The 27,591-nt window shown below is 55.3% G+C and overlaps 10 protein-coding genes across 10 annotated transcripts; 5 read left to right on the plus strand and 5 right to left on the minus strand.

The window, feature by feature from the left end:
• Positions 1 to 207: 207 nt before the first annotated feature.
• BDP81DRAFT_486300 (uncharacterized protein) lies at positions 208 to 1,078 on the minus strand (the record flags this gene model as incomplete). The annotated part of the gene is made up of 2 exons (XM_060595202.1): positions 655 to 1,078; positions 208 to 554 (listed from the first exon to the last, which is right to left on the minus strand). Exons 1-2 carry the CDS (start codon positions 950 to 952, stop codon positions 208 to 210), a joined length of 645 nt encoding a protein of 214 aa, XP_060451341.1. The 5' UTR covers positions 953 to 1,078.
• Positions 1,079 to 2,404: 1,326 nt separating this feature from the next.
• BDP81DRAFT_444065 (porphobilinogen deaminase) lies at positions 2,405 to 3,481 on the plus strand (the record flags this gene model as incomplete). The annotated part of the gene is made up of 1 exon (XM_060591780.1): positions 2,405 to 3,481. One exon carries the CDS (start codon positions 2,405 to 2,407, stop codon positions 3,479 to 3,481), a length of 1,077 nt encoding a protein of 358 aa, XP_060451342.1.
• Positions 3,482 to 3,733: 252 nt separating this feature from the next.
• Positions 3,734 to 4,361, minus strand: BDP81DRAFT_388240 (glycine cleavage system H protein; the record flags this gene model as incomplete). The annotated part of the gene is made up of 2 exons (XM_060587075.1): positions 3,734 to 4,137; positions 4,238 to 4,361. The coding sequence occupies 2 exons, from the start codon at positions 4,359 to 4,361 to the stop codon at positions 3,734 to 3,736; spliced, it is 528 nt and encodes a 175-aa protein (XP_060451343.1).
• A 2,075-nt stretch (positions 4,362 to 6,436) lies between these two features.
• On the plus strand, positions 6,437 to 7,514 carry BDP81DRAFT_2063 (uncharacterized protein). Its single transcript, XM_060582610.1, has one exon. The coding sequence runs from the start codon at positions 6,537 to 6,539 to the stop codon at positions 7,296 to 7,298; it is 762 nt and encodes a 253-aa protein (XP_060451344.1). The 5' UTR covers positions 6,437 to 6,536; the 3' UTR covers positions 7,299 to 7,514.
• A 215-nt stretch (positions 7,515 to 7,729) lies between these two features.
• On the plus strand, positions 7,730 to 8,734 carry BDP81DRAFT_444067 (P-loop containing nucleoside triphosphate hydrolase protein; the record flags this gene model as incomplete). The annotated part of the gene is made up of 3 exons (XM_060591781.1): positions 7,730 to 8,464; positions 8,512 to 8,586; positions 8,636 to 8,734. The coding sequence occupies 3 exons, from the start codon at positions 7,730 to 7,732 to the stop codon at positions 8,732 to 8,734; spliced, it is 909 nt and encodes a 302-aa protein (XP_060451345.1).
• Positions 8,735 to 12,726: 3,992 nt separating this feature from the next.
• On the minus strand, positions 12,727 to 13,919 carry BDP81DRAFT_306349 (GNS1/SUR4 family protein; the record flags this gene model as incomplete). Its single annotated transcript, XM_060583266.1, has 4 exons — positions 12,727 to 13,058; positions 13,111 to 13,323; positions 13,375 to 13,444; positions 13,494 to 13,919. The coding sequence occupies 4 exons, from the start codon at positions 13,917 to 13,919 to the stop codon at positions 12,727 to 12,729; spliced, it is 1,041 nt and encodes a 346-aa protein (XP_060451346.1).
• A 2,252-nt stretch (positions 13,920 to 16,171) lies between these two features.
• On the plus strand, positions 16,172 to 17,151 carry BDP81DRAFT_388243 (cytochrome c oxidase subunit VA; the record flags this gene model as incomplete). Its single annotated transcript, XM_060587076.1, has 4 exons — positions 16,172 to 16,374; positions 16,620 to 16,665; positions 16,785 to 16,902; positions 17,030 to 17,151. 4 exons carry the CDS (start codon positions 16,172 to 16,174, stop codon positions 17,149 to 17,151), a joined length of 489 nt encoding a protein of 162 aa, XP_060451347.1.
• Positions 17,152 to 18,247: 1,096 nt separating this feature from the next.
• Positions 18,248 to 22,668, minus strand: BDP81DRAFT_388244 (uncharacterized protein; the record flags this gene model as incomplete). The annotated part of the gene is made up of 4 exons (XM_060587077.1): positions 18,248 to 19,126; positions 19,179 to 19,340; positions 19,389 to 22,433; positions 22,492 to 22,668. The coding sequence occupies 4 exons, from the start codon at positions 22,666 to 22,668 to the stop codon at positions 18,248 to 18,250; spliced, it is 4,263 nt and encodes a 1,420-aa protein (XP_060451348.1).
• A 594-nt stretch (positions 22,669 to 23,262) lies between these two features.
• BDP81DRAFT_337226 (emp24/gp25L/p24 family/GOLD) lies at positions 23,263 to 24,478 on the minus strand. The gene is made up of 3 exons (XM_060585971.1): positions 24,129 to 24,478; positions 23,875 to 24,063; positions 23,263 to 23,821 (listed from the first exon to the last, which is right to left on the minus strand). The coding sequence occupies exons 1-3, from the start codon at positions 24,279 to 24,281 to the stop codon at positions 23,531 to 23,533; spliced, it is 633 nt and encodes a 210-aa protein (XP_060451349.1). The 5' UTR covers positions 24,282 to 24,478; the 3' UTR covers positions 23,263 to 23,530.
• Positions 24,479 to 24,637: 159 nt separating this feature from the next.
• BDP81DRAFT_477176 (PhoD-like phosphatase) lies at positions 24,638 to 27,067 on the plus strand. Its single transcript, XM_060594809.1, has 4 exons — positions 24,638 to 25,037; positions 25,097 to 25,108; positions 25,176 to 26,755; positions 26,803 to 27,067. Exons 1-4 carry the CDS (start codon positions 24,963 to 24,965, stop codon positions 26,984 to 26,986), a joined length of 1,851 nt encoding a protein of 616 aa, XP_060451350.1. The 5' UTR covers positions 24,638 to 24,962; the 3' UTR covers positions 26,987 to 27,067.
• The last annotated feature ends 524 nt before the right edge of the window (positions 27,068 to 27,591 follow it).

Raw genomic sequence — 27,591 nt, forward strand, 5'->3', positions numbered from 1 at the left:
ATCCCCCCTATTCCTGATCAAGCCAAAGAGAGCGTAGGACTCAGACCCTTCATGGGGTTCTGAATTATAAAATACCCTATCCCAGTCATCGTTGACCCGCAACAAAGACGCAGAGGAAATATAATAAAAAAGGCAAAGGAGAATAAAAAGCCGCCCAACATTCGCACAGAAGCGAACAAAGCAAGATAAACCTCACATCATCCCTCCTTACAACCGTCTTCTAGCAGCAGCAGCAGGGGGCGCAGCGGGAATCCCCGCAAAAGCGCTCATACTCGGCGACGACGGCACCGACGGCGCAGGCGCGGCAGAAGCGGAAGCGGCAGCGCAGCCGAGATTACACGGCGTCTCGCAGCGGCCGATAAAGTCGGGCTCGTCATTCTTGCAGCGGCCCTGGCAGGGGCAGATGAGCTCGATGGCGGAGCCCGTCTTTTGGCCCGGCGCGCAGATGCAGACAAAGAGGGTGTTTTCGAGGGACTCGACGGCGGGTGCGGCGGCGGCGCAGTCTGTGCCTGGGGTTGCGCAGTAGCCTTGGCCTACTTGCTCGGTTGTGTAGCCTACACATGGGGAGTTAGGGATTTGGAGGGTTCTGGTGATGGAAGAAAGGAGGCGAGGAGGTAAGAGTGTGAGAGAGAGGGAGAAGGAGGGAGAGGGTACCTTGGAAGCCGACGAGGACTTTGCCGCAGTAGGTTGCGCCGCAGACGCAGTGGGCGCCGCCGGGGGCGGGTGAAGGCTGCGATGGGTCTGAGGGAGCCGGCGCGGGAGCGGGGACGGGGGCGGGAGCGGGAGCAGGGTCCGGGCCGGGGTTGTTTGGGATGGGTTCGGTGGGCGCGGGCGGCTGGCCGTCGACGGTGATTGTGGTGATGGAGGTTGATACTGGGGGCACTTGGGGGTCCTGTGGCGCGGCTGAGGCCCAGGCCAGGAGGGTGGTCAGTGTTAGGATGTTCAACTTCATGTCTGCGTGATGTGAGAGTTAGGAACTTGGTGTTGTAGTTCTGTGAAGGAGATGTTTGCCGCTGCTCTGGCGTGTTGGTGATGAGAAGGACGGGATTGCGTGATTGATTGCTCGGTTGTAGTGGCTCGTTTTATACACGTTGTCGATGTTCAACTTCTTGGTCATGATTTGATGTTTGGTGAGGGCTCGAAGGACATGGACCATTGTCTGACGTTTCTTCTCGTGGACTCGGCTGATGTAGCTTACACGTTGTCTGTTGCACCCGTGATGAAGGTGAAACCGCGATGCGTATGGACGTAGATCCGAGGCTTTTTCTGGTTCGAGTTGAATACGATTGAACCTGATCTCGGTTGCCCAAAACTCAGAGAACCGTAAGTGAAGGCATCTTGTGTCTCGCTAGCCAATACGCAGCACTCCTCAAGACCGCAAACGTCGACAACTCCAAAGACGACCAGGCGACCTAGCGATGCTAGACTCATGCCGTATTGACAGCTGCGTCCTTCCGCGTCATCTGCGTTGAAACTTGCCGCAATCCAATCTCGAGAGGCACAAAAGTTACCCGTCCACGTCCACGGCGCGGGTGCAACAAGGACTCGACGACGAGAGCATGCCGACCACGTCAGGGCCCGGAACGACGGATTATCGTCACAATTTGAGGTCGCCTAGAACAAGAACACGGAGTCAGTGTTCCTTTGTGCTCCTCGATCCCCACCTAAGCTTCTTCACATCGGGCATTACGAGGACTCTGCCCCTGAGCGAGGGAGTCACTGTAGGTCACAACGTGTTGTCTCAAGGAGATTAGGAAATTAGGAGCAATTCCAAAAAATCATGAACATCGCGTCGTATCCTATTCTGTGACTCGACACGTCAGAGGTGTTTGCCCTGCACGAGGGCGGATGCTCCCACGCACACCCAGAGCTCTGTGTGATTTCAGGCAATTGAGCGGAAGAGGTCTTCAAATATGCCCAACTTTAGGGAGCCGAAGCCGACTCTGAAAGATGCCGAAGCCGGATTTCTCAAGGCCATGCTTCGCAGAGGATCCTGCTCGATCATGCTCCAGATCCTCGCTTGATTCGAGAGAAGATGGGCAAAAGTTCGGCTAGGATCTGACGGGATGCAGTCGGAGGCTCGGAGATGCGGGCGGAAGAAGTGGGCCCCGGGCACTGTATGCCCAGTGCTGGGTACAGTGCCGTCACAGTACCGAAGCCGTCGTGCTTCGGTGCTACCCCTCCACCCCCGCCATCGCTCCTACCTCCCTGCCGAGTACTCCAACTTCCCAGAATCCGAAGCCAAAATTCGTTCCCGTCGTTCGATACACGCGCACCTCAAACCCATCAACTCGCAATTGACCTCGTTCGACCCGGCAAAGAACCTCCCAAAACCCGACTGTCAGATGCACTGAGAGACGAATTTTCAACCTCAAACACACACACCCCACCACCACCCCTCACAATGGCCGCCGCACCGCCCGCCGCAGCCGGTAACGGCACCCCCATCCACGTCGGCACGCGCAGGTCAGCGCTGGCCATGAAGCAGACTGAGATCGTCGTCCAAGGCCTCTCGAAAGCCCGCCCAGACGCCACCTTTGAGATCCACAGCATGCAGACCCTCGGCGACAAGGACCAGATCACGGCGCTCTACAACTTTGGCGGCAAGGGCCTGTGGACCAACGAGCTCGAGGCCAAGCTCGTGGCCAAGGAGCTCGACATCATCATCCACTCCCTCAAGGACATGCCCACCACCCTACCCGACGGCTGCACCCTCGGCTGCGTCACCAAGCGCGAGGACCCGCGCGACGTCGTCGTCTTCAACGCCGGCCTCCTCGCCCAAAACAGCGGCCGCTGGAAGACCCTGGCCGACCTGCCCGAGGGGAGCGTCATCGGCACCAGCAGCATCCGCCGCATCGCGCAGCTCAAGCGCCGCCACCCGGGGCTGAAATTCGCCGACGTCCGCGGCAACATCGAGACCCGCCTGCGCAAGTGCGACGACCCGGAGGGCCCCTTTTCCGCCATCATCCTCGCCGCCGCGGGCCTGCTGCGCATGGACTACGGCGCGCGCATCTCGCAGTACCTCGACTCGGAGAACGGCGGCACGCTGCACGCCGTCGGACAGGGCGCGCTGGGCATCGAGGCGAGGGCGGGCGACGAGAGGGTGCTGAGCGTGCTGCGGGAGCTCGAGGACGAGCCGACGATGCTGGCGTGCGTTGCGGAGCGGAGCGTCATGCGCACGCTCGAGGGCGGGTGCAGCGTGCCGATTGGCGTGGAGACGAGTTGGGTTCAGGTCGACGGCAGCAAGAAGCTGCGCCTCAAGGCGACGGTGGTGCACGTTGACGGCACGCAGGGCGTGGACGCGGAGAGGATCGAGGCGATTGCGACACGGGAGGAGGCCGATGACTTTGGCAAGCTCGTGGCACAGGATTTGGTGGACGGGGGCGCACAGAAGATCCTCGACGATATCAACCAGGTGCGGCCGGGTGATCAGATTGCGACGGCGGAGACTGCGGCGGCGGCGGCCAACCCCGTTGCGTAACGAACTTTCATGACACAAACCGGAAGAGACACAATCGGAAGAAAATAGACTGTTCCCCCTAAGTGGAACTATTTGATGACCATCATCTCTCATTGCTCTATGTTGGTGGCTACCACGTTGTTGAACCGCAAACCCCGAAAGTGAATACCCGCTTGGCGTCGGTGTATAGTACAGACACACTTGCCCGGTTGAACTGCCGGCTACCTATATCTAACCAAACCTTTCCCCCCTCTCACTCCCTCCTTCACCCATCTAGTGATCCTCGGAAGCGGTAAAGGCCTTGTACTCCTCCTCGTTCATGAGCGCCTCAAGCTCCTGAACGCCCGCCTCGTCAACCTCAACCTTGGCGATCCAGCCGCCGCCGTGGGAGTCGTCCTCGGGCACCTTGTTGATGGTGCCGGGCTTCTCCTCGAGACCGAGGTTAACCTGGGTGACCTTGCAGCTGATGGGGGCATTAATGTCGGCGGCGCTCTTGACGGACTCGACGGCGCCGATGGCGTCGCCCTGGGCGACCTCGGTGCCTTCCTCGGGGAGCTCGACGTAGACGACGTCGCCCAGCTGCTCGGCGGCGTACTCGGAGATGCCGACGACGCCCGTCTTCTTGTCGGCGTTGAGGTCAATCCACTCGTGGTCCTTTGTGTACTTGCGTATTAAGCCTGTCGTGGTGGTTCGGAAGCAGGTCCGAAGTGGTCAGTCTTGGTGGTACTACATGTCTTCGGGTGGGGAGCCGAAGCTTTGAATGGGGAGAGAGCTCACTGCTGGGGGTTGTAGAGAAGCTGCGCTGCGCGGGACGGGGGAAAAAGGCGCGGGGAGCGGCCTTTGTGAATTGGGAGAGGGCGGAGGGGCGGACTGCCCTCATGCTGCGTGCAATTGAGGCCATTGTTGAGGTTTTACGTCGTCGTGAAAAGAGAGAGGGCGTTGTGGTGGTGGTGGTTGTGGTGGTTTTTTGGGAGTTTGAGAGTGTTAGATAATGAGGTCAGAACGTCCGACTTTAGAGCTTCCGGGGGAATTTGGGGCCTGGGCGGCTGATAGGTTATCGGTACGTACCGCCTGCCGAGACCGGGAACTCTTCCAGGTTCGAATCGTCAAACACCAAGCTGTTGGGCCAATCAGGGAGGAGGTTTCTCGAACCGCCTTCGCCTTAGTCATGCATGTTTGAGCGGACTGCCATCGGCCCGGGGCCGCAGGAGCCAACTTGGGGTCATTGGATGCAGGGCGATAAGAGACCGCGCTGGGTTGGAGAGAGAGCGATAGGAGAGGAAGCCGAGGAGAGCCCTCTATCCGTAGGCTCTCTGTCTTTCAGTCTGGGTCTATCCGTACCTTACCTAGGCAGTGTGTCACAGGGAAGCCCCGCGGTCAGGAAGCGAGAGACGACGCAGAGAGCCGGGCATGAACCCAAGGCCTCGGACGGAGCGGGCCAGGAGTCCGTTGCGAGGCCATCCGGGAGTGTCCCGTCTCTTGGTCTGGGTATTTCGGGCGGGTGCCAGGTGGACTGGGCGGACGTGGTGACCGTGGTGGACTATTAAACGGCTTCATGCCGTTTGCATGAATTCCCCATTTCGTGCCTGCGAAATTGCATGGCGGGATCTTTTTAGCCTCGATCTCATCGGTCTTGCATCCTCTGCATTTTTCTCCCTTTTTCAAAACTTCTTGCCCTATTTCTTTCTTCTTTCGTTTGGTTTTGTTCCTTCGCTCTGGACTATCTGTTGCGGAACTGACAAGGCGTGGCTATCTCGTGCGCCCTGCACAATTGCGATCGGGGTCTGTTTCCAAGGCAGAGATAGAGTTGGCAATAGCCTCATTCTAGAATTGCGGTCAGAGGCCTGTTTGTTTGCTGAGCCTGAGGTTTCGAGTCTGGGCCCGGGACTCCGTGCATCGTCCCATGTCGCGTGCGCTGGCTTAAGTAATGCGTGGGTGATGGGGGTTGTTGACTTTGGGGAAGTTTTCTATTGACATTGGGCGCTGTGCACTTCTACCGGACAACGAGCTGGAGCTGCACGAATTAATCGGCCAATGTCACGTCGCAGACAACAACGTCTCTGATGATCAACATTGCCGAACGCTGTCAACAAGAGTGGTGTTGTTTAGGCGCAGAGACGGAAGAGACTCGACTCCAAGTCGGGCAGACGTGATTACCGCACATTGACGACTGACGACTGATGACAAGAGGCTCACCGCCCTCGAAAGTTGTGCCTTGTTTGGGCCCTTGAGGAGGCTCGGCTGGTCCGTTTGAACGTACGGCCACTGAGACAAAAACGGTGTATCCGTCCACCGTCAAATGTCCCGGTCAAGTCCCACTGACTGGTGGGCTGTTGGGCTTCTTTCAGCTTCGCCTGAAGTCAGTGGACCTGAAAAACAGGAAGCGAAAAAAATGGAAGAAAATTGGCAAGTATTAATAAACGAGGATGAGTTGTGTGTGTGTGTGTGTCGATTCCATAAATGCCGCCGCCCGTGATGCATCATCCATAATCCTCGAAGGGCAATAGCACCAAATCTCCGTCACAAGGTGCTAGAGATGTTAGTGCAAGAAAGGGAGATGCGCCCATGGTGCATGGGGCAGCTGAGCAAACACTCCAGTGCTTAAGGCGTTAAGGTACCTAGGTAAGGTACTCCATACCATGATGCCGTATTGTGTGCATGTACATGTGTGGGAGGATTAGACCACAGAAATACATAAAACGCGTCCGTCTCGCGTCTTCTCCACACAACCGTGGTCCAATTGTGAAATTTTGGCGTCATTGCCAGTCGACAAAATGTCCAGTGTATCCACCCCCAGCGGCCATTATCACTCTGTAATTGGCTGCTTCCTTGCCCCCTTCTCCCTGTCGCACCTCCCTTCCTCGATCTGCCATAAGCGCCACGGGCCTGGGGAGGGCCCTGACTTGCCGTTTCCCTGGGCTTCCCTGGGCTTTCCTGCGCTGGCGTCCCTCACTAATGCTCCGCTAAGTCGCCTACGAGGGACATACCCAGAGCCAAAGAGTCGCTTGCTTCCCTTTACTGGTCCAAGTTGCGCGGCGTGCGGCGTGCCTTTCCTTGGTGGGTACGTACTTCCGTCATGTTATGTTGCACTGACATCCATCTTCCCCCCCCTCTCTGGCACCAAAACACGACAACGGGGGCACCACTGCACAACAAAGTCACACAAGCATCTCCTCAGCATCCCGTCTATCCATCCACAATCCGCCATCTCAAGTCCACCCAACGCGCACAACTTCCCTGGCGCTTGACATTGACATCCACGGGTGCAGTGCTTGGTTGCTCGTGCTTGGCCTGGATCTCCGCTAATCCATCCCCATACCCTGACTTCCCCCCCGTTCTGCCCTGGGCCCGTTTCGGTACATTCCATGACCGTCACCTCCAGCTCCTTCTGCCATCGAGTATCCGTACCGCAACGCCGCATCTCATCGCCATCCCGTCCCGTCGTCGATACCTGACCCTTCCTCTCTCTCTCGCCTTGTCTTGCCTCACCGTCTACTACAACCTGGCTCATTTCAACCTCGTCTCCTCTTCCCCAGGACCCAGCCTTGCCAACGCAACGAGGGCTTCCTGTTATCGTCAAGCTTCAGCCCGGCTCCTGCAACTCGGTCACCAGTTGCCTGTTGCAACTACACACACTACCGGTTCGTCTATCTGGTCCAATACAAGGCCATTATTCTCATTGCTCGACTCCAGATCGAGGTGGGCAACCCCCGCTTCAACTCATCGCCCAATCCCCTCTCTTGTTCCCGCACCGCACCGTCTCAAGGTCCCGTACCGTCCATACCACGCTCCTGTCCCTCCTCTCCTCCTCTGGACTCCGTGTGTGTGGAGAGGCTAGGTGAGACATCTTTGCCTGAACACTCATTCCCTCTCTCTCCCACCTCACCTATTCACCTCCACGAGTTGCGTCGACGTCGCCAATCCTAACCAGCGACAGATACCATCTCGAGTAGCCCGTTTTCGACTCACCCCTTCGCTACCCTATCGATCGCCGCGCCGCCCCTGGCAAGCGCTCCATGAAGCCATCGTCGGGCCTGAACTGAAACCTGCCGCCCACTCCCCCGGCCCTCTCCTCAACCTTCTTTTGGGACAAGGCGCCGACTGTCAGTCGTTCTCGCCCATCTGCAAGCCGGCAAACTCCAGCATCGTCATCTTTCCGGCCCCTTACTCGACACTGAGCCTCCCGTCCCGCACTCTCGAATCTCCACGCTGGATTCCTCAACACTGTCAGCGGGGTCACCGGCCCAGTTCCACGACGCAGTCGACACCATGGATCACGACCACTTGGCTGCGCAGCCTCACCCCGACGACACCATCGGTGCCTTTGATGCCTCCCCTCAAGTGGCCCAGAACAATGGATACGATCACCCAGAGCCCCAGCATCATCAGTCAAGTCAGTCCCTCGACCATGGCCTTCCACAATCCCCGCGACCCGAAGAGCAGCACTCGGATCGCTACAACACACCACCACTTCCTATGAACGCCCCTTCCATCTCGAGGCCTGCTTCTGGACTTTCCGGCGCCGGCGCGCAACAAGGCTACGCCGACCACGCATCGCGCAGCAGCGCCGGTGCGGAAGCTGCCGCCAGCAACGGTCGCAACCACGTCGTCATCAAGGTCGGCATGGTGGGAGATGCGCAAATCGGCAAGACCAGTCTCATGGTCAAGTACGTGGAAGGGAGCTGGGACGAGGACTACATCCAGACGCTTGGCGTCAACTTTATGGAGAAGACCATCTCCATCCGGAATACGGAAATCACCTTTTCCATCTGGGATTTGGGCGGCCAGCGCGAGTTTGTCAACATGCTTCCGCTGGTCTGCAACGACGCCGTCGCCATTCTATTCATGTTCGACCTGACACGGAAGAGCACCCTCAACAGCATCAAGGAGTGGTACAGGCAAGGCAGGGGCTTCAACAAGACGGCCATCCCCATCTTGGTGGGCACCAAGTATGACCATTTTGTCAACTTCCCGAGAGAAGACCAAGAAGAGATCTCGAACCAGGTACGTCACCAAGTAGTCTCTGTCGTCCTCCTACGCTAACAGAACAGGCTCGCCGGTTCGCCAAGGCAATGCGCGCCGCGTTGATCTTCTCCAGCACGAGCCATAGTATCAACGTGCAAAAGGTGAGTCGCTCTTTTGCGCCAAAGTCCCACCCTGACTGACCACCTACAGATCTTCAAGATTGTGCTGTCCAAGGCATTTGACCTCAAGTGCACCATTCCCGAAATCGAAAACGTCGGAGAGCCGCTACTCCTGTATCAGTCCTGCTGATTCCCGTCAGCGGTCTGATGTGGTGTACGCCAAACTTCGCCTGGCCTCGCGCCAACTATAACCATCTCGGCTGTCGCCCATAACGAATGGATCATGACCCATTACGTACTTACGACCTTCGATATCCATGCTGGCATCCATCAGCCGAACTACAAAAAAAAGTCATCTCTGGCACCAGGCCAAAATCCGAGTGACTATACAGAGCACCCCACACAGCTCGCTCTCCCTGGCACAAATCAGCCTCTTAAAACAAGACTGACTCGCTTCTTTCTTTTGTTACCAACATGGCCTCCATGGCCCGATCACAGCGCTTTCAGTGCCACCAGTCTGGTTAATCGCGCACACATCACACACAAACACATTCCTCACTCTCTGATTGCAATCGACGTTGCATATCTCTTCAACCTTAAACTTCTCAAGATTGGTAGGGACACGGCGGGTTGGCTGGAGGGATGAGATGCATTTTAGGACTATGGTCTGGCGGTGGCCCCGCTCACTCAAATCGATCGTCTTCTCGCGAAAAAAAGAGATTGAGTGATAAACATAGCAGGGCCACCGTCTTGTTTCCAGGCGTAACGGCCGCTGCGAAACTGTTCCGAGGAGAAATCTTGGGCAGCAAAACTTGCTTTTTTTTTTTTTCCATCACAGATTTTTTTTGTCGAATTCGAACCTTGACTCACTATCAACCCACACCCACACACAGCTTGTTTTGTCTTTGGGATGGTCTCTGGAGATGGAATCGAGAGACGGACCTGATACAAGAAAGGAAGAGACCACACCATGTAACAAGTAATTCCACCCACGCGTGCTTTTTACTTTGAGAGGCCTTTCCCCTCTCTCTCCCACTCTTGGAGGAGACTGGGGCAAGACGGCATTTCAAACGGGGAACGAGATGGAGACGGGAGGCGGAGGTGAACAAACCATGTAATGAATATTGTGAAGAGCCTTTTTCGCTGAGGAGGCGGAGGAGTCAATGGAATGAATTCCAGATGCCATTTGAGAGATCTTGCCAGTCTTCTGCTTTTGATGTGCTGTGACGGAAAAGTGTTGACGTCCGTTGCCATGCTCGCCGCCAGAGCCGGGCTGCTTGTATGGGGTCCGTGGATGAGTCCTCGTTTCCAGCTGAGCCCTTTCCTCGTCGTCATGATAATCCGTTCCTTTTGCTGTACTTGAGCTGTTGTTGAGAGGAACGGAAAGACGATCGATGCTTCGATCTTGCAAGAGTAGTTTTTTCCCGTTAGGGGGGGGGTAGTCAATCTCTTTACGCCGGGAACTTATTCATCACAACCACTAAGTTGGGAAATCACGTTTGGTAAATACGGTAGGGATGTCGTCGACTCGGGTACCGCCACCGTGTTCAAGGTATCTAGAGTCTTTGGAGTAGTACGAGAGGGCATGTATCTCTCTCTCTCTCTCTCTCTCTCTGGATAACGAAGACGGCTTTTCACATTGAGTCTACTAGTCTCCGGCCCTCGGCCCCCCCATGGTAAAGTCGCAAATCGTATTTAATTACCGAAGGCCTCATTCGTTTGGCCAAGGTTCGTTGACTAGCAGACTTTGGTCAGGGGGGCAAGATTCTGATCAAAGGACGCGATAGTATCAACCCCTTTAACCCTCCCCTATCCTGTACTTGTGGAGCGCTGATGGTGTGTTGAGCGGCATTTCGAAAAAAAATCATCTCTTGCTGGCGATGGCATCGCCCTCTGCTCGTGGGACACTGTCATCCCCTCCTTCCAGGGTTATTCTTAGGGCCCATGTAGGATGTGGCATCTCATCCCTTCTAGCGACGTCCATGCACACACACACACACACACACGACCCATAACCGCCGCCGCCACAATCCACACACTTTTCTCTTCCCGTGCCTCACCTCTACCTTCCACACACCCTTCCATCCCACGATCCTGAACGAACCCGGGCAGCCCCCTTCTTTCCTTTTCCCACCTCCGCCACCAAAACCTTCCTCCCACGCCCCGGTGGGAAAAGATCCTTAGCTCAGAGAACCGCAACATCCCCCAACCACAAGTTGACCGAGCCAACACCCCCCCTCCAGTTGGCTCAATGGTAAAAGCGGACGGCGTGCCGTAGTCATAGGGTCACAAATACTACCACAATAACCCACCGACGGGGTTCGAGTCCTATGCTGCCTTGTGGTTACGGCGGTAAAGCTCGGGTAGCGCGGGGTCTCGTCCTGTAATGGGGCGGGATTGAGCGTCGAACTGATTTTTTATATATATATATTTCTTTTGGATTGAGTTGGATATGTTTTGGTGGTGGAATGGTTGAGTAAGGATGGCGAAAGAGGGGACGGTGGCGGGATTCGAACCGAGTGGTGATGATGATGGTGGTGTTGGTGAAGACCTTGGGAGACTGGCTGGATGAGGATGCGGGTCGTCCCCTTTTTTTCTTGCGCTCTGAGCGTCAATCTGGATAGAAGTGGACGATGTTCATCCCCAGATTTAGCTTGAACGACTGAAGAGCTTTTCAGACTCAAGTTTTAGGACTTTAGTTGCTATCATGATGCACCCGCACCCCTTCCGAAATCGAACAAGACCAACCGGAAGCTTGCTCCGACATGATACTGATCCCTTGCCCCCTCAGAACCCAACCCATCAGGATACTGATATTCTCTCGAATGGGGGGAGCTGTCCTTTCTGTTCAGAATTCGGATGGGAAGCCAGAGGAAACCCCTAGAAGCGATTCTGTCAGTCTCGAGCCAACGTCATGGCATCCCCGAGATCAAACACTGCCCTCCCATGATATGAACTTCGGAAATGATGAACAAACCCCCAAAAGAAGATAGATAGTTCTTGGAAAAGGGAGCCGTATCAAGGGCGAAGAAGTCTCGCATCTCCCCTTCTACCTTCCTCACCACGTCGCTAGGGGGAAGTCACTCAGCCTTATGTCAAGTCAAGATCTCTTCCACAGCAAGCCTTCAAGACCTCATCCTCACTCAAGCCAGCATCGCCAAGGCACAAGGGCACAAAATTAAGTAAAATCTTATCGTATTCTTCTACCTATTACATCCCATTCATCAAAGCCGAGCCATGTCTTGCAACACCTCGGCAGATTACCCCTGAAAAGACAAGTCAGCTTTCTTGGTCTACAAAAATATCCATGAAAGAAACAAGAGCATTTCCAAATAAAATCAGACGTGATCAAACGTTTTCTCAGCAACCGCACATTGGTGCGTCTGAGTGAGCTGGGTAACGTGTAGGACTCATCATTTTGAGGGGACAGGAGCAGAAAAAGAAGAAGAATAAAACGTACCATCCAGGAAGACCATGCGGCCAGGCGTGAGTAACCACACCGCCCAAGTCTAGTCCTCCAAAGGGGAAAGCCTGCCAGATGATAAACCAACAGCCCAGACTTCACACCAGCCAGAGACAGGTATGCATTGTGGTGAAAGAGTTATTAGTATCATTGAGCAGCCCGTCCCCCCAAAAGCTTTGAGGCGAACGACAACCACTCCATCTATGACACACAAAGTAACACAAGGAAAATTACAAATGTTCTAAGTTTGTTCCTTCCCAGGCGAAAGAGCGTGAGGCCCTTTCTTCTTGCTGCAATCGCCCAGTAAGATCATTTCGTCTTTTTTCTGCAATGATGCCCAACCCCCTCCCAGTTCGCCAAAGGCACAAACATACAAACGTCGTCAGCCTCCCAGGTCGTCATACACGTCCGACTGTAGGGGCCCCCACTGCTCGTCACAGCAGGGCCTCTTTTTTCGGTTTTCAAAGTGTTGCCTCGCCAGTAGCGAGGGAACGATGCAGTAATACACAGTTGTGAAGAAAAGGCCACGCCTAAAGAAGAAAAAAGTCGTAGTCGCGCGCGGCCTGGCATGCCATCAAGCCAAGAATTTGGTGTCTCGTCACATCCAAACGTGTTAAGCCGTGTACATATCGGCAAACAAAGACCTCCAGATGCCTGTACGGTCATCCGCATATATACACTCCACAGCGTGGACGGCACTCCAAGATTGGCAAAGGATTTTACGCCTTGCGGGATCGAGGAGTAGAGGAGCCGTTGGTCTTGGCTCCACTGGCCTTGGCGCTGCCGTTGGAGTGGCCAGCGACAGCCGAGGCAACGGCGTGGGGATCGGGGAGGGGAGCCTGGCTCATGCGGCGGAGAGACTTGCGGGTCTGGGACTTGCCGCCCTTCTTGTAGGTCGCGAGGTAGAAGGAGATGAAGAGGACGAGGTAGGAGCTGAGGATACCGATACCAGCAAAGGCGGCAAACTCCTCACCGGCACACTCGCCAGCATTGGGCATCCAGGGGAAGTAGGTCGAGGTGAAGTAGGTGTAAGAGGCGAAGTAGACGAAGCCTGGGATGTGGTGTTAGTCGTGTCGACGCGCGGGCTGAGGCGTGCAACTTACCGAGATCGATGATGAACTGGATGATCTGGAAACGAGTGACCCACTCCTTCCACCAGATGCGGACACCGCGGGCACTCTGGAAGTAGTACCAGTACATGACGACGTGGACGCCGAGGTTGAGGGTGATGGGAACCCATGAGACGGCAGTGGAGCCAATCAGCTGGGTGTAGCAGAGGAGAGCAGTCGCGCCGTGGTGGTAGCAGTGGAGGAACGCTGTAGAGTGTTAGTCTTGAGGGTTACACAAGGCTGGGGAGGTGCGCATACTCAGAGGCTTCTTCTTGAGGAAGAGGAACACGGTGTCGAGCAGCTCCATGTACTTGGTGAGGTAGGTCATCTAGGCTTGTCAGCTGGTGTCAACGGCGCGCGAGTCGATTGGAACGTACGTAGTAGAGAACAACGAGAGGCTGGGTCCAGCCGCCATCGGCGTGGCAGATGGAGTGGAAGATGCCCTTGCGAACGACAGTGGGCAGGAGCTCCTCAATGTAGAGAGCGAGGAGACCGGCGCTGATGAGGGTGAGGATCAAGTTGTGGGCGAGGAAAAGACCCTTGAGCTTGTAAGGCTCGCGGTTGCGCATCCACTCGCGTCCTCCAAAGATGATGGTGTAGTAGATGATGACGAAGATGCCGGCCTGCTTGATGGTCGACATGGGCGTGACGCCAGGCTGGAATCTGAACTCGCTCACGGGGTAGCCCACGATGGGAGTCCAGACCTTGTCGAGAAGAGGCCATAGGTGGATGCCAAAGGGGCGGTCGAGCGTGGGGAGAGGCAATTGCTCGTAGAACGAGGAAGGTGCTTGAGTGGCCGCCATCTTGAAGGTTGATGGTTTTTCGTCGAGCTCGATGGGAGAGAAGAGCAGACGAGAGAAAGACGGTGTTGTGGCGCGATTATCTACTTGCGAAGATTTGCGACAAGGTATTCGGTTACCGTGGGTCTTTCGATGGGGGTTACCCTGTGGACTCGACACGGAAGACGCGGGTTGATGGGATGGAGGAAGTAGAGTGTGTTCTACTCAGCAATGCAGCAGCAGAGCGGTTCGATCGACACGGCCCAGAAAAGAGGCAGGAGCCTAAGGAGTGACGACAAATAATGTAGGGGAAGAGAAGGAGAAAAAAAAGAAGAATTGCAGAAACGCGCTCTCTCGCTCTCTCTACCCGCCGCGGTACACCCGATGAAAGTCTGGAGAATTTGAGACGCGGGGAGGGGTCGGAAGGGAGGTGATCAGACAACGGGAAAACGCCACGGGCACGAGTTGGCTTATGAGGAGAGGGAAGAAAAAAGGAGGACGGGGAAGGACACGAGCAAAGCAAGCAAGCAGCAGCAGGCGGCGATGCGAAAAGTTGTTGAGATGGTCAAAAGGGGAAAATTCCGATCCAGAAGGTCAAGGTACCCTGTACTTGTTGCGCAGCCTTTTTCGCGGCCCTCATTTGATCGTGCAGCATGTGATTCGCTGTCAGACCCTAGCGTAGCCAATCATGGGCCGTGCCTGGGCCTATGCTCATTTGGGTACCTGGTCGTCCAGCGTATCCACCCACGTCCACTCGACGTTTCCAAGGAACTGTACCCGTACGGAGTACCTTGCTGCTACTGCTGTAGGCGAACACGTGACCCGACTATGTCACCGGTCTGTCCGCCTGAGTACCTTAAAAAGTACCTACCTACGGATACAGGAGACGTAAAGTACGGGGAACAAGATGCCGTAAAAGGCCGTGGGCTGTACCTTATTCATCGTCTTGATTGACTGGATAGATGCTCCGGTTGGGCTTACGTCGTCCGGATACTGCGGTTCTCCAATGCCTGTTCTAACCTTGGCAACACCACAAAACGTCCTGCAGACAACGCGGGCCGTTGCAACCCAGTCTTGGAGGCCTTGCAGGTTGGTTGTTGGAGAGGTCTTACTCTTTGGAGAGGCCTTGGGTTACGCTGGACAAGGTCCAGTTAGCAGTCGGGCTAACCCACTGCCAATTCGACCTAGCCCCAAAACAACCGTCACGGCCGCATGTACCGAGTACCTCGACTGCTCGTGATGCATATTGCAATCTCGGAAGTTTAGGCTACGTTGCCAATTGCACAGCGTAGACGTCGCGGGACGAGACGAGAGTCAGGTCTTTTTCGTCTGTACTATCTGTAGACTGCATCCCGTATCCATAACAGATTGCCTATGCAAGCAGAAGGAGGGTCAATAAAACACAATTGTTCCTCGGCTCCGGCAACCCAATTGACCTTGTAGTCGAGACTAATCAGCTGTCTCCCACGATGATCGAATCTCGATGGGGGGAACGTGCTGGATGCCGTCACAATCTCCGGCTTCTTGGTCCGGTCACCTCCGGCCCCGTGTCTTCTCCCCCTTCCGTCCCAATCAGCCTTTCCCCCCTTGAAGAGAAGCCGTGCAGCGTGTGTACCTTGGTTGTGAGGATGGGACGGTCGGTGCAACGGAGCCTTGAGTTTGCTCCCAACTCCGGCCCGGGGAATTGGTGCCTCGTGTCCATTGCGGGAACCCCCGGGGGGGCCTTACGAGATCCGAACAAAATCCCCGTGGTTCGCGCGTCCCAATGGGCTGTCACATCCCGGGGGGAAGGTTGAAGAAACACCATACACCTTTTTCCAGGGTTTCTGGGGAACCAGTGAGAGCCTGGAGGATGAGTATGACCATTTCCAGGTTCGGGGGAGAATCGTCCACAGTGGCCTGATGATGGACACTCGTGCGAACACCGCAAACACTGTGTTCATCCGCTGGTGATTATACGTCAGGTACCCTCAGCCGAAACACAATTCACACGGCCTGGAGCTTCACAGCTCATTGGGCTCCCCCCAAAAAAGCACCCAAAAGCTACCGCTTAGTCATCCGATCAAAATCTCGCAGAATCCAATCCTTTTTCGTGCCTACCAAACCACTCCAACCACATCATCCGACTCAATCCCGAACGAAACGCCCGTAGCTTTCGCGAAAAAAATAATCCTCCTCCTCTAACGTCACCGACGCAACAAACCTCCCGCCCTCCCACCTTCGGTCGACCCGCTTGCTACCTCTCCTCTCTAATCGAAAAAGAAAACCCCCCAAAAATGTCTGCCTCTATCCTCCGCGTCGCCGCCCGCGGCTCGACCAGCTTCTTCCGCGCGAACCCCATCCGCCAGCCTCTCGTCGCCCGTTCCGGCATGCTCCTGCCCATCGTCGCGGGTGTCCCGGCCGCCAGCAACTTCAGCACCAGCGCCCGCCTTCGCTCCGGCGATCACGCCGAGGAGACCTTCGAGGAGTTCAGCGCGAGGTGAGCCATAATTCGACATCTTGGGATTGGGGTGTGGTTTTTCGAAGGGGGGGTCGTGCGGTTGGAGGGAAACTCTCGGGCGAGAGGGACGGTAGGGATGGGGGTGTTGGGAAGGATTGGGCCTTTTTTTCGCCCGCCAACCATCATGCCACCATCTCCATCCTCCATCCGCGCGACAAAGCCATTGACCCCCCTCGACCCTCGGACTCGTTTCTCAATTGGCACCGCTAACTTTTGGACCATAGATTCGAGAAGGAATTCGATGGCGTCCAGGACGTTTTCGAGCTTCAGGTACGGCCTCTGACAATATGACCCTCGGGATCTGAACCTAGTCCCCCTACTACCTACCTACCCACCCCCGGCAAAGTGGTCTGATGGGGCGAGGCTGACTCTTTTCCCGCAACAAACAGCGTAACCTCAACAACGCCTTCGCCTACGACTTGGTCCCCTCCCCCTCCGTCGTCGCCGCCGCTCTGAAGGCCGCCCGTCGCGTCAACGACTTTGCTACCGCCGTCCGCATTTTCGAGGGTATGCATTCTTCTTTCCCCCCATTAGGTCTCGTCGTTGCAGCCATGCAATGTGCACCGCTGTTTCGGCTTCCGCGGGCCCTGCACAACCGATTGACCGAATTCCCAACTGACACAAACCCAAACAGGCGTCAAGGCCAAGGTCGAGAACAAGGGCCAGTACGAGCAGTACCTCGAGGAGCTCAAGCCCCTGAGGGAAGAGCTCGGCGTCTCTCTGAAGGAGGACATCTACCCCGAGGAGAAGAACTAAATTGTTGCATCTTCTCTAGTTCAGCAAAACGAAAAGAGGGTTATAACGGAAGGGCCTAAATCGATTCATTGAAACCGACGTCACCCCGGCTAGGGCCAACCAAAACATCAAAACTCGAAATCCAACTTGTATATTTCTACAGGAGCAAAGAGGAAGTAGAAGAGAGGAATGGGAGGAGCAAACCCGACAGAGTCTGCTTGCCGCGTGTGTTGTGTCTGTGTGTGAGAAGTCTGATAGAACGGGGGAGGAGTTTTTTTTTTGGTATTGTGTGATTTTCCCAATCAAAGTCCCATGTACCATCTTAGACCTCTGCTCAATTTCATATGTTACTACTGAAAAATCTGCGAAGCTATAGAGATGCTCCTCGAATGTAGGAGAAGTTGACATACGAAAGACTCCCCATCTGCCCAAGATAACCCATCATGAAAGGATCTTTTCGTTGATTCGGCATAAGGTAGGCTATTCGAAAAGCCCTTCGAGCTCCCGCTGTTCAAACTGTCCCTCTACACTTCCATGAAACCTCCAAAATCATCTTTCATGGGAGGCAGTCATGACGTTGGACAGGCAATTGAGCCAATTCAGTGGGGAGCACTGGGACCTGCATTCCGACGTCTCCGGAATGCAACGCCTCGAATGCACCAAGTCACAGGTTGCCAACTCCTCACCACCACCGAGACACCCACCAAGAGATCCTTGCAGCATACAGCCATCTATTTACTAACCAGCTCACTCGCAACCCCCAGAGCCAAGGCATCGAAACACAGCGAAACCCCTTAATGGTATCTTTCTCTAAGAGTAAGGGAACCATAAACCGAGCCCCTCGATAACACGGTACACATACAAATCAAGACAACGACGTCCATCCTCTCCTCCCAATCTCCAAACCCTCAAGACCCCATCGCCACGCAACACCACCACCCCCCGTTGATTTCAGGTACATAGGTACGTAGAAAAGCTCACCCTTCGCCAATATCTCTGTACGTAATTACCCTTTAGTAGGGTATACTAGCATATATGTATCTCTTTGGTTTAATCCTGTACTGGGACCCTTTAACCATGCAAAACTTTTGCTGGAAAAGGGACACCCCATCTACGCTCAGTCCCGCAAATGGGGCCATCTGTTGTTGGCCGAGTTATTAAAAAACTGCAGGCCAGCGACAGGCGTACCACCGCCAGACTCATGCGGCGTAGGCGACGTCCCACGACTAGCCGAACCACCACCACCACCACCAGCCACGCGTCCCGTCCTCGGGCTCATGACGCTCAACCGCGGGCTTCGAGGAACGCTCTGCTGCCTCGTCTCTCTGCGTCCGTTCTTGAGCGCCCTCAGCTCCTTCTCCACGCGCGCGAGCTCCTTTTCGCGGTCCTTGGTGATGGCCTTGGTCTCGGTAATCTGCCTCTGCATCTCCTTGACCTGCTGTCCGGCATTGGCAGTGACGTTGAGGACTTGCGCGAGGTTGCCCGGGGCCGACGATTGCATCGCGGCAACCTGTTCCTTGAGCTCGCGGTTCTCGCGGGAGAGCTCGCTGTTGGAATGGTTGGCTGTCTGATAGGCGTCTCTTGCGTAGCTTAGCTCGCCGTCCCGGCTCTCGAGCTTCTTCTCGAGCTCCGCCACCTTGGCCAAGGCCTTTTCGAGCTCTGATGTCTTCTCTTTAAAAGTCTCCGTCGCGACGGAACCGGCGTTGACGAGGGCTTCTTCAAGAGTGGCGCTCTTCACCTTTAACTGCTCTTCGAAAGCCTGTGCCTTGTCTTGCCACTCACGGCTCTTCTCCAGAGCCTGATCCTCCTTTCTCTTTGCTTCATCCCGCTCGGCCTCGAACTTGGCTCGTTCCCGAAGCGCGGCCATGTGCGCCGCCTGAATGGAATTGGTGGTCTCGTCGTAGCTCTTGACTCTTTTGAAGAGATTGGTGAGCTGTTTCTTGAGATTGGATTCCATGGTGTTCGCCTCCTCTAGTTGAAGCTTGAGTTCGGACACCTATCCACTTGTCAGCACATTTCCCATGTTGAACCGAGTCAACGCTCCCTACCTTGGTCGTCAGAGTATCCAGGTGCTCCTGCGTTGTTTGGATGTGTAGTTGTGACGGTTTAGGATTCAGCTGACTGCGAACCGCTGCGTCAATGTCTCCCGGCTCTTGTCCAGGAAGAGGGCTAACTCGCAGGCGTTTGACAGCTTGCTGCGGCTCGGCATCCTAAACACTCGATTAGCACCAATCTTACAAAAGTGAAGGGCAACTCACAGTCTTGCGCTTGCGGGTTGGCTCCTCTGCCTGACTCTCGGGTTGACTGCTGGAGTACAAATCGAGAACAGAGGAGGGGATAAGCTCGGGGTCCCAGTCGAAGCCGGGGTCGGGAAGGATTGCTTGGTTGGCAAACGAAGCAGCGTAGTGGTCAATCATCACCCCCTGGTTATCTCTTTCGTCCAGATAGCTCATCTTTCTTGACTGACACACGGCGATGCACAGCGCATTTTGACGCATCAAGCCCTTGAAGTCCGACGGCAACAGTAGCTCCAGATGCTCGATAGAGCACGTCGTCGTGAGCCTCAGCAGCATCGGCTTCTTCCCATTCATCTTGCCCCATTGGTCGACAAGGTCTGTCTGCATGACACCGTTGTCGAATCCAACGACAACGTCAAAGTCGCTCAGGTCGTCAACGAGAGCCTGCTGGGCGTGTACGAGAACGACGAGCAGAGAATGCTCGTCCTGGCTTTCCAGCTCATGCAGACCCTTCAGAGAGTACGCCATCTCCCCAGTTCCGACAATGGCCTCGAGGTACCCGATAATGTTGATATCGCGCGCGACAATGAGGATTTTCTTGTGGCTCGTCTGCAGTCGTTCGAGGAATCTGCCCACGAAGAAGAACTTGCTATTGGTGCCCATGGCATGCTTCTTGAGGTCTTCTGCGGACAAGGCGTCAATAGAAGCACCGTCAAGAAGTGCGGGCACGTCGCAAATGTCGCGAAGCTGGTTGAACATTTTTTCAATGGACTCCACCGTCTTCTGATCGACGACTTCTTCCTCAGACTGCATGTCCTTGGTGAACTGCTCAATCACATTGCGATAGGCCTTGATGGTGCTCCGGTACAGGGGCCGAATGTTTGCTGGGAACGAGAGCGTGACCAGGTAGTCACTCTGATCCACGGCCGTCGGAGGGCCCGAAATGTACGGCTCTTCAATGTCTGGCGAGGTTACAGTGCTCTGGTCGCCTGCGGTGGTCTGGTCTTCCGGCAGCATGTCCATAGGATGGTCATCGGGTTGAGGAAGTGTGTTTGAGGCCTCTTCAGGCTCGACTGATCTGCTGATGTCTGAGGGGGATATGGTGATGGGCAGCTGCTCGGCCGATTCAGGCGGCATGAGATTGCTGGGGAAGATGTCTCCCATGCTAGCTGTCTGGGGCTCTTCGTGGATCAGAGGCTGCATCGTTGGCTCGACGGGGGCACCGACAAGTCCAGGCATGTCTGTAGACGACGTGACTGGCTCGCCCATATTCCAGTCTCCTGTGAGAGGTAGCTGCGAGTTGATCTGGATGGATGGGTGGTCCATGGGTGCCGAAAATGCGAGGTCGCCTGCGCCATCTTGACGGATCTGGGCCGACTCAGTCGTCGGACTCGTCAATCCTCCCTCGGTCAATGTGCCTTGCAATGCAGCTTCTTGAATTCTCATCAGCTCCTCTATCGCCGAGAGTGGTTCGTCGCCCGAAGTATGCATGGCTGGAGGTAGACTCAGCGGCCGATGGTCCTGAGACCTGTTGGGTGACGAGGGATGAGGAGGAAGTGACCGTCTTTCGAAGCAAGTCTGAAAACTATCGGCCTCGGAAACCTCGTCCTCGCCGCGCTGTGATGGTGCAGCGGCGATTGCCTGAGAAAAGGCGAATGGAGGCGACTCTGAGCTGGCAACCGTGGCACTGAAGCGTATCGTGCGTGAAGGTCTTCGACGAACGGTGTCGGGAACCACGTGCCCGTCTGCGCAGCTTTGACTTGCGGAAATATCTGGGAGAGGTTGAACGACTTGAGCGGCTTGGGTGTTTTGGCTGGGGCGTGTATCAGAGCAAGCAATGATTTGCTCAGTCGCCCACTCCTGATTGTCGGTGTGTCGTTGCGACTTGCTGGAGGTGCCGTCGGACGTGCTCTTCGCCGAGGAAGTCGCTTGAGAAGTTGAGGTGTCGAAATCAAAGGCAGGCTGGGTGTGGAAAATAGGCGTCCTGGCAGACTGTGACTCCTGGGGATAATCTCCGATGGCGGAGGCCTCAGTCTGTTCAACGACTTGTAGTTCGTCGACCTGATGCGATGGAATTGACGTATCAGAGACCGAGGGAAGGGAGTCGTGTTCACGTGAGGCGCGTCGAGGTGGCTGCGATGCTGCTGCAGGCTCTGCAATGGAATGCCGATGAAAAGGTGAGGCTTGCTCGAGGTCAAAGCTTGGGCCCTGGCTTGGTTGAGGGCTGTTCTGTGTCAAAGGGATGTAACCCGACGATACCGGCGCCGGTGGGTGATCCTGAGAAGACGGACGAGGCGACTCCAAGGGCGTCCGGCGGACAAAGAAGTGTGAACGGTGATCCGGTGCACTCAGAAGTCGGGCCTGGGAATCCGTAGACTTACTCAGGGAGGTCCTGAGACTAGACTGCTTTTGCGAATCCGAGATCTCACGCTCGGTGTTGGCACCCCCTTTGTTGCTAGTCGAAGCTCCTTGTTTGCTAGAATACGGTGAGTCCTGGGTATCGAATGCCGAGTACTCTTGCGAGTCGGGGATAGTCCTTTGACTGAGGCTCTCCGTGATCACAACTTGGCTGTCCTCGTCTTCAAGGGCCGAGATGGGTTGAGAGCCGAGCGAGGTCGACCCTTGCGAGTCGGATATGCTAATATATTCTGAAAAGTCGCGATCTAATTTTGAGGGAATCGCCACGAAGAAGCTGGCCGTGGTGTTGTATGCAACATCCGAGGCAGCGTCAGTATCAACCTCTGAAGCCGACGACAGCAAGGAAGGAACCTCACTAGGGTATCGCTTCTGCTGCGGTGGGTTCGGGTCGTTGTCCGAGTCTCGATCCTGCAGGTCTTCCGACTGCCTAGATTGCGGTCTCCTGCGTCTATTTGCCGTCTGCACAGGTTGACTACTGTCGATCGAGCGGATGGACGGAGTATGCGCCGGTGAGCCCTGCTGTACGACACCCTGGACGTCTCGCGATACAGATTGTCCTGAGCGCGCGGGGTGATCCTCCTGATAGAGCAAGTCGAGTTTTCTTTTCCAATCGAATATCGCCTTCAAAGTGACGTCCTTGCTTGGGGCCTGCTTTGGGTCAGCAACAGCTCTGATGAACATGGGGGGGGGGCACTAATAGACTTACCCACGTGGGACGGTATCGCTCGCCGGTTTCCGGGTTGTCTTTCCAATCGACGAGATATTCAATGCCCGAGCCGCTTCGCCTTTCTTGTAGAATATCCTTAATAATATACCATTCCTCCTTTGGCTGTTCCTTGTGCTTCTTTGGGGGGCTGGAGCTGCGGCGCGAGTCCCTCGGCATTGACGAGTCGCGATCCACCTCAACAGAGGTGGTGTGTTGTTTTGGTGTTGCTCGTGGGTGCGGCGGATTGGGCTTGCGTATGCGGTTTCGGGTCCATAGGTATCGCTGGTCTTGGGGGAATGCGCGTCAGGTTGTGATTTGTCTAGGCAAAGTCTCTAGAGGGGGACCTACACGGGTCGCACGCGAGGCTGCCGTTGCTATCGCAGCTCATGAGCTCAAGCCGCCCGAGATGGAAAGACCACAGCGGGTCCACCTGCAGCCTGCCGTGGCTGGGTGCACGAGCCACAGTCTCGGCCAATCAGACGTCGCCGACAGCTCACTGGATCTGAGGCAGTTGAAGGAAGTGGTCGACGCCGTCTATCAATGTCTCTGGCACAATTGCGACGGCTCAAGGTGCGAAAGTAGGTGGAAGAGCAGTGTGCGAGGAGAGAGGCAGCGGCTGGCACCTGTACCCCTGAAGGTTAATAAAGGTGGATGCCTGGCCAATTTGATCCGTCCGTTGCATTGACAGTATTCAAGCTCTCGGCCCTGACACTTTGGGAGGGCAGAAAGATCATGGACCAAGGATAGCCTTATCACAAAGAAACCTCGAATCTAGGGAAGGCATTCATTAAACCATTCATCAAGTCCACTAGTGGTGCCAGTGCTACATGTACTCAGAGAGCTCCCATTCACGGACCGGTCAACCCGTAGACTCCCCCTTCTTCATGACAACAGCGCTGAATTTTGATCGTCGTAGATATCTCATACCGTGAGCCACATCAAGTCTCTTTTTACGTGTGATATACACGAGTCCCTGGTGACTCCTTTTCCCCCGCGCCGCGATGAAATCCAGAATAACTTTTTTTGATCGTTGCCCCGTTCATACGTAGCCCTTGCGCGCGCCCTGGAAGAAGAAGCGAACGATAAAAACCTGCAGAGCTCCCATCAGAACGATGAGGGCGCACTGGATCATGCTGAAGTTGATGATGCGGCCTTCGGTGCTGCGGACGGTGCTGAAGTTGCGGTTCTCCCTGGTGCGGAAGTACTTTTGGCCTCTCGAGATGGTTGAGAGCTGGCCGGAGAGCTTGAAGATGGTCTCCTCGAGGGTGGAGTGCTGTTCGGGAGAGGCACCCTGCTTGGCGGGAAGCTGAGCGCGAACCTCGTTCTCGACCTGGATTGACAAGGGGTCAGCAATGTTGCTTAAGTTGGGAGGGGACCACATACGGCAATCTCAAAGTCGACAAACTTCTCGGCAAAGGTACTCATCTCGTTGTTGAAGCAGAACTCGTAGTCACCCATCTGTTGGGCCGTGAAGACAAAGTCGCCCTGGCGCTCCTTGACTCCATCGAGGATGATCTTGTTGCCCGGTCCGGTCACGGTGTAGTCGACATCGAAAGAACCACCAGATTGGACCTGTATGCATCGTGATTAGCTTGGTGCAGAATTTCGAGGTGGTGATGGGGCTGATGTCGACGTACGGCAAAGTAAAAGGCAATCTTCTCGTTCTCCTTCTGAGTCTTGGCGTAGAAGCAGGCCTTCTCGTTGGCGTGGAGCTTGTAGGTCAATGCAGTGGCAGCGACCTGGGAAACGAAGCAGGCAAAAAGCCCGCAGGCAATGGCGGACACCCTCATGATGTGTTGTAGCGTGGGGAGAGTCCTGGGTGGGCGCGTGAGGGTATCTCTCGTCGACTCTTGCAGCAGGGGATTCCGGACAAGCTGTCGCCAAAAGGGTCACTTAGAACGGGCCACGATTGAAAGTTCGGCGCGGAAAATTGGCGCCGCTACACGCCCCTTGGGAGCACGCACGGGCCAAGCGGAAGCAGCTGCACACCTCAGTCTGCGGGAGAACAAGGTGGCACCTTCTGTTCAGTCCCCATAGCTACCGCTAAGCACCCACGCACCTAAGGTACCTTGGAGCTCTTCACCAGCCACGCTCACATACAGGCGGGAGGTGGCTTGTTATCGCGCATCGGTGTTTCAGCGCGTACGGGGCATTTCATTAATCAGTGACCTCATCTCTCCAGAGGTCAGCTAAGCTGTCACGTCACGTCTGGCTGAGCTTCCCATCCACCTCTGAGAGGGCAGGTCCACGGACGACCTACCTTACCACCTTCTATCAAACCTTCTTCCATTGTCTCGTCCTTTCTCTCCAATACCCAGCTGCAAGGGAGGCAGCTCTTGCCTTTTGTTTTCCTCTCACAGACGATCCCTGCAAACTTTTTATTCCTCCACCAGTTCAATCTTTTCTCCATCTCACCATCTACTGCTAATTTCCACTTCACATCTACCCACTTCAACGGAGCTCTCGGCGTCATGGCGGTTCAGACGCGTATTGCAACCACATCCTCAATCGCGTTGAGAGTGGTCTCGTACCTCTTTCTGCGATGGGTAAGTTCTTCAAGTTCCTCTTTTAGCAATTGGTCGCTAATCATTGGATGCAACTCTAGTTTCCCGGCCCAGTAAGTTCCACTTATTCCCGAGCGTTTGACTCTCCAGGCTTGGCGCATCGTGCTGATCATGGTGTAGGCTGCTGTGCCCATGAGCATCTTCGCACTCTTTGCAGTCTTTGTGCCCTCCTTCGTGTCTGGCTACATTAATGAGCCAAAGTATGATGTGGTGGAGGACGACGTTGACGTGACCGTCAAAGAAACTATTGCCGAGGATGTCGACGGCGCGGAAGGCACCAACGGCCATGTCGTCGCCGAGGAGATCCAAATCGAAGAGACCATCATCGTCAAGGACAAGTCCAGCCCGTTGAAGACGCTTCTTGCCGGAACGCCGAGCTCAACCAGTCCCATTCTCTCCATCTTGACCTTCCTGATCAACTTGGCCCTGGTCGCAATGACGGCCGACTTCCTGTTCCGCGTTCGACAGTACCACCCGGTCGATGACCTCTCCTTTGTGCGTCTTGGTTATGTCTCTCCAACGGAGGCGAAGTTCGTCATTCGCGAACCCGACCAAGCCAAGATGCCCGTCACTCTTGAAATTCACATCAAGGACCCGCAGCCGCCCTTTGACAACCCCATGTGGCAGCTTGGTGGTGGAATGAGGTTCACCGACAACACGACCGACTTTGCGACCACCTTGACCGTTCCCCTGAAGCACTCCCAGCAGAGAATCTACGAATGGCGCACGTCCAACAATCACAGCGGCGAGTTCGTCGCCCCGCCTAGAGCCGGTCTGATGTCGACCTTTAACGACAACAAGTTCACTTTCCTGTCGACTTCGTGCATCCTCCCGCGCTTCCCGTACAATCCATTCGAGCACCCCCTGGCGATTCCGGGCATGCGCCATCTGGCGCGAGTCTTGCCTAATTTGCAGGCGCAATTCATGCTCTTCCTGGGAGACTTCATCTACATTGACGTGCCCAAGCGTCAGGGCAAGAACGAGGAGGACTACCGCCAAAAGTATCGCCACGTCTATGCCTCTCCGGACTGGGCACCCGTAGCGCAGAACCTCAGCTGGATTCACGTCCTCGATGACCATGAGATTGGCAACGACTGGTCTTCAAACACCACTGGCGTGTACCGAGCCGCAATCGAGCCCTGGCACCTTTACCAGGAGCTGGCCAACCCCCCTCCTGCTCGCGTTGCCGGGACGACGAACCTCCGAAGACAAGGCGCCACCTACTTTGAGTTTGTCCAGGGCCCCGCAAGCTTCTTCATGCTCGATACACGCTCGTACCGATCCGACAATGACGTTCCTCCCGACAGCCCGGAGAAGACCATGTTGGGTGCTGAGCAGTTGGAAGACTTCCTCGCCTGGCTGAACCGTCCTGAGCCCAAGGGCGTCAAGTGGAAGATCGTTGCCTCGTCGATCCCTCTGACCAAGAACTGGCCCATCAACCGCAAGGATACATGGGGAGGTTTCTTAGTGGAGCGACGCAAAGTTCTTGAGGCCATGTGGGATGCTGGCGCAAGGGGTGTCGGTGTTGTTGTCGTCTCTGGCGATCGTCACGAGTTTGCGGCCACCAAGTTCCCCCCTCCCGCAGACGGAAGATGGCCAGAGAGCGCCGCCGCGTATGAGTTCTCGTGCAGCCCTCTTAACCAGTTTGCTTCGCCGTTGCCGAGCTATAGGCAAACCGATGACGAAGACGTGTCACTCAAGTAAGTGCAGTCACAGACTGCTGGAGGTTCCATGTTGACATTCATAGGTACATTCACTCTGGCAATTCCAAGTTCGGCTCTTTGACCATCGAGAACTTGGCAGAGGATGAGCAGAGCACTCTCAAGTACAACCTATACATCGACGGCGAGATCGTTTGGAATACCATCATCCTGTCACCCTCGGTCGAAAAGGCCCCCAGCTCGTTTTGGGATAAGTTGAAGGGAAACTAGGATAGACAGATAGACTGGGGTGGGGACGATGGTCCTAGGATATGAATTTGAATCAAACATTATTTCAAGCAACACATGGAGTTGATCTGCTCAGTGTCCAATGCTTCGGGGCTTTCTGCCCATGAATTGAGTGTACACATGAGGTTTTTGCCAGCCTGCAGCTCGGTCCTTGGCCATCGTGAAATCCCCGCCAGTCTCGTCGTGCTCAGTCTCAGGAACATTTAGTTCATCGCATCATCACAAGCTGGCCAATCGCAAAGGCAATTTTTCCAACCAACATCGGCATGCATCCTGCGTTGCGCTACGGTACCCCTCTCCCGGACGATGTTCTCCTGCCCCGGGAATAAGAGACCGGATGACGATCCGCTACGCAACTCCTCAATGACATCGGACTGACTGCCTCACACCAAAAGTGCGGAGAAGAAAAGCCGCCTGCATGCAGCTCCAAGCCCGAGATAACATCACCTTTACCCCATCGAATAAGTGAGCCAAGGTCCTCACCCGTTCACATAGTCAGCCAGACCCTGAGCACCCTCAACTCCCGCAATCTTCAAACTTGAATTGAAAGATAGATAAAAGGGACCAAGAAAAATGGCAATGAAACG

This window comes from Colletotrichum phormii (genome assembly GCF_030913505.1).
Source record: "Colletotrichum phormii strain CBS 102054 chromosome Unknown BDP81scaffold_1, whole genome shotgun sequence".
In the NCBI taxonomy this organism is placed as follows: Eukaryota; Fungi; Ascomycota; class Sordariomycetes; order Glomerellales; family Glomerellaceae; genus Colletotrichum; species Colletotrichum phormii.

Coding starts and splice junctions, on each gene's coding strand:
- BDP81DRAFT_2063 (XM_060582610.1), top strand. CDS start 6,537: ATGTTATGTTGCACTGACATCCATCTTCCCCCCCCTCTCTGGCACCAA.
- BDP81DRAFT_337226 (XM_060585971.1), bottom strand. CDS start 24,281: ATGAGGGTGTCCGCCATTGCCTGCGGGCTTTTTGCCTGCTTCGTTTCC. Junction 24,064..24,128: donor AGATTGCCTTTTACTTTGCC/GTACGTCGACAT, acceptor CGATGCATACAG/GTCCAATCTGGTGGTTCTTT. Junction 23,822..23,874: donor TTGTCGACTTTGAGATTGCC/GTATGTGGTCCC, acceptor TTGTCAATCCAG/GTCGAGAACGAGGTTCGCGC.
- BDP81DRAFT_477176 (XM_060594809.1), top strand. CDS start 24,963: ATGGCGGTTCAGACGCGTATTGCAACCACATCCTCAATCGCGTTGAGA. Junction 26,756..26,802: donor GACGAAGACGTGTCACTCAA/GTAAGTGCAGTC, acceptor TGACATTCATAG/GTACATTCACTCTGGCAATT.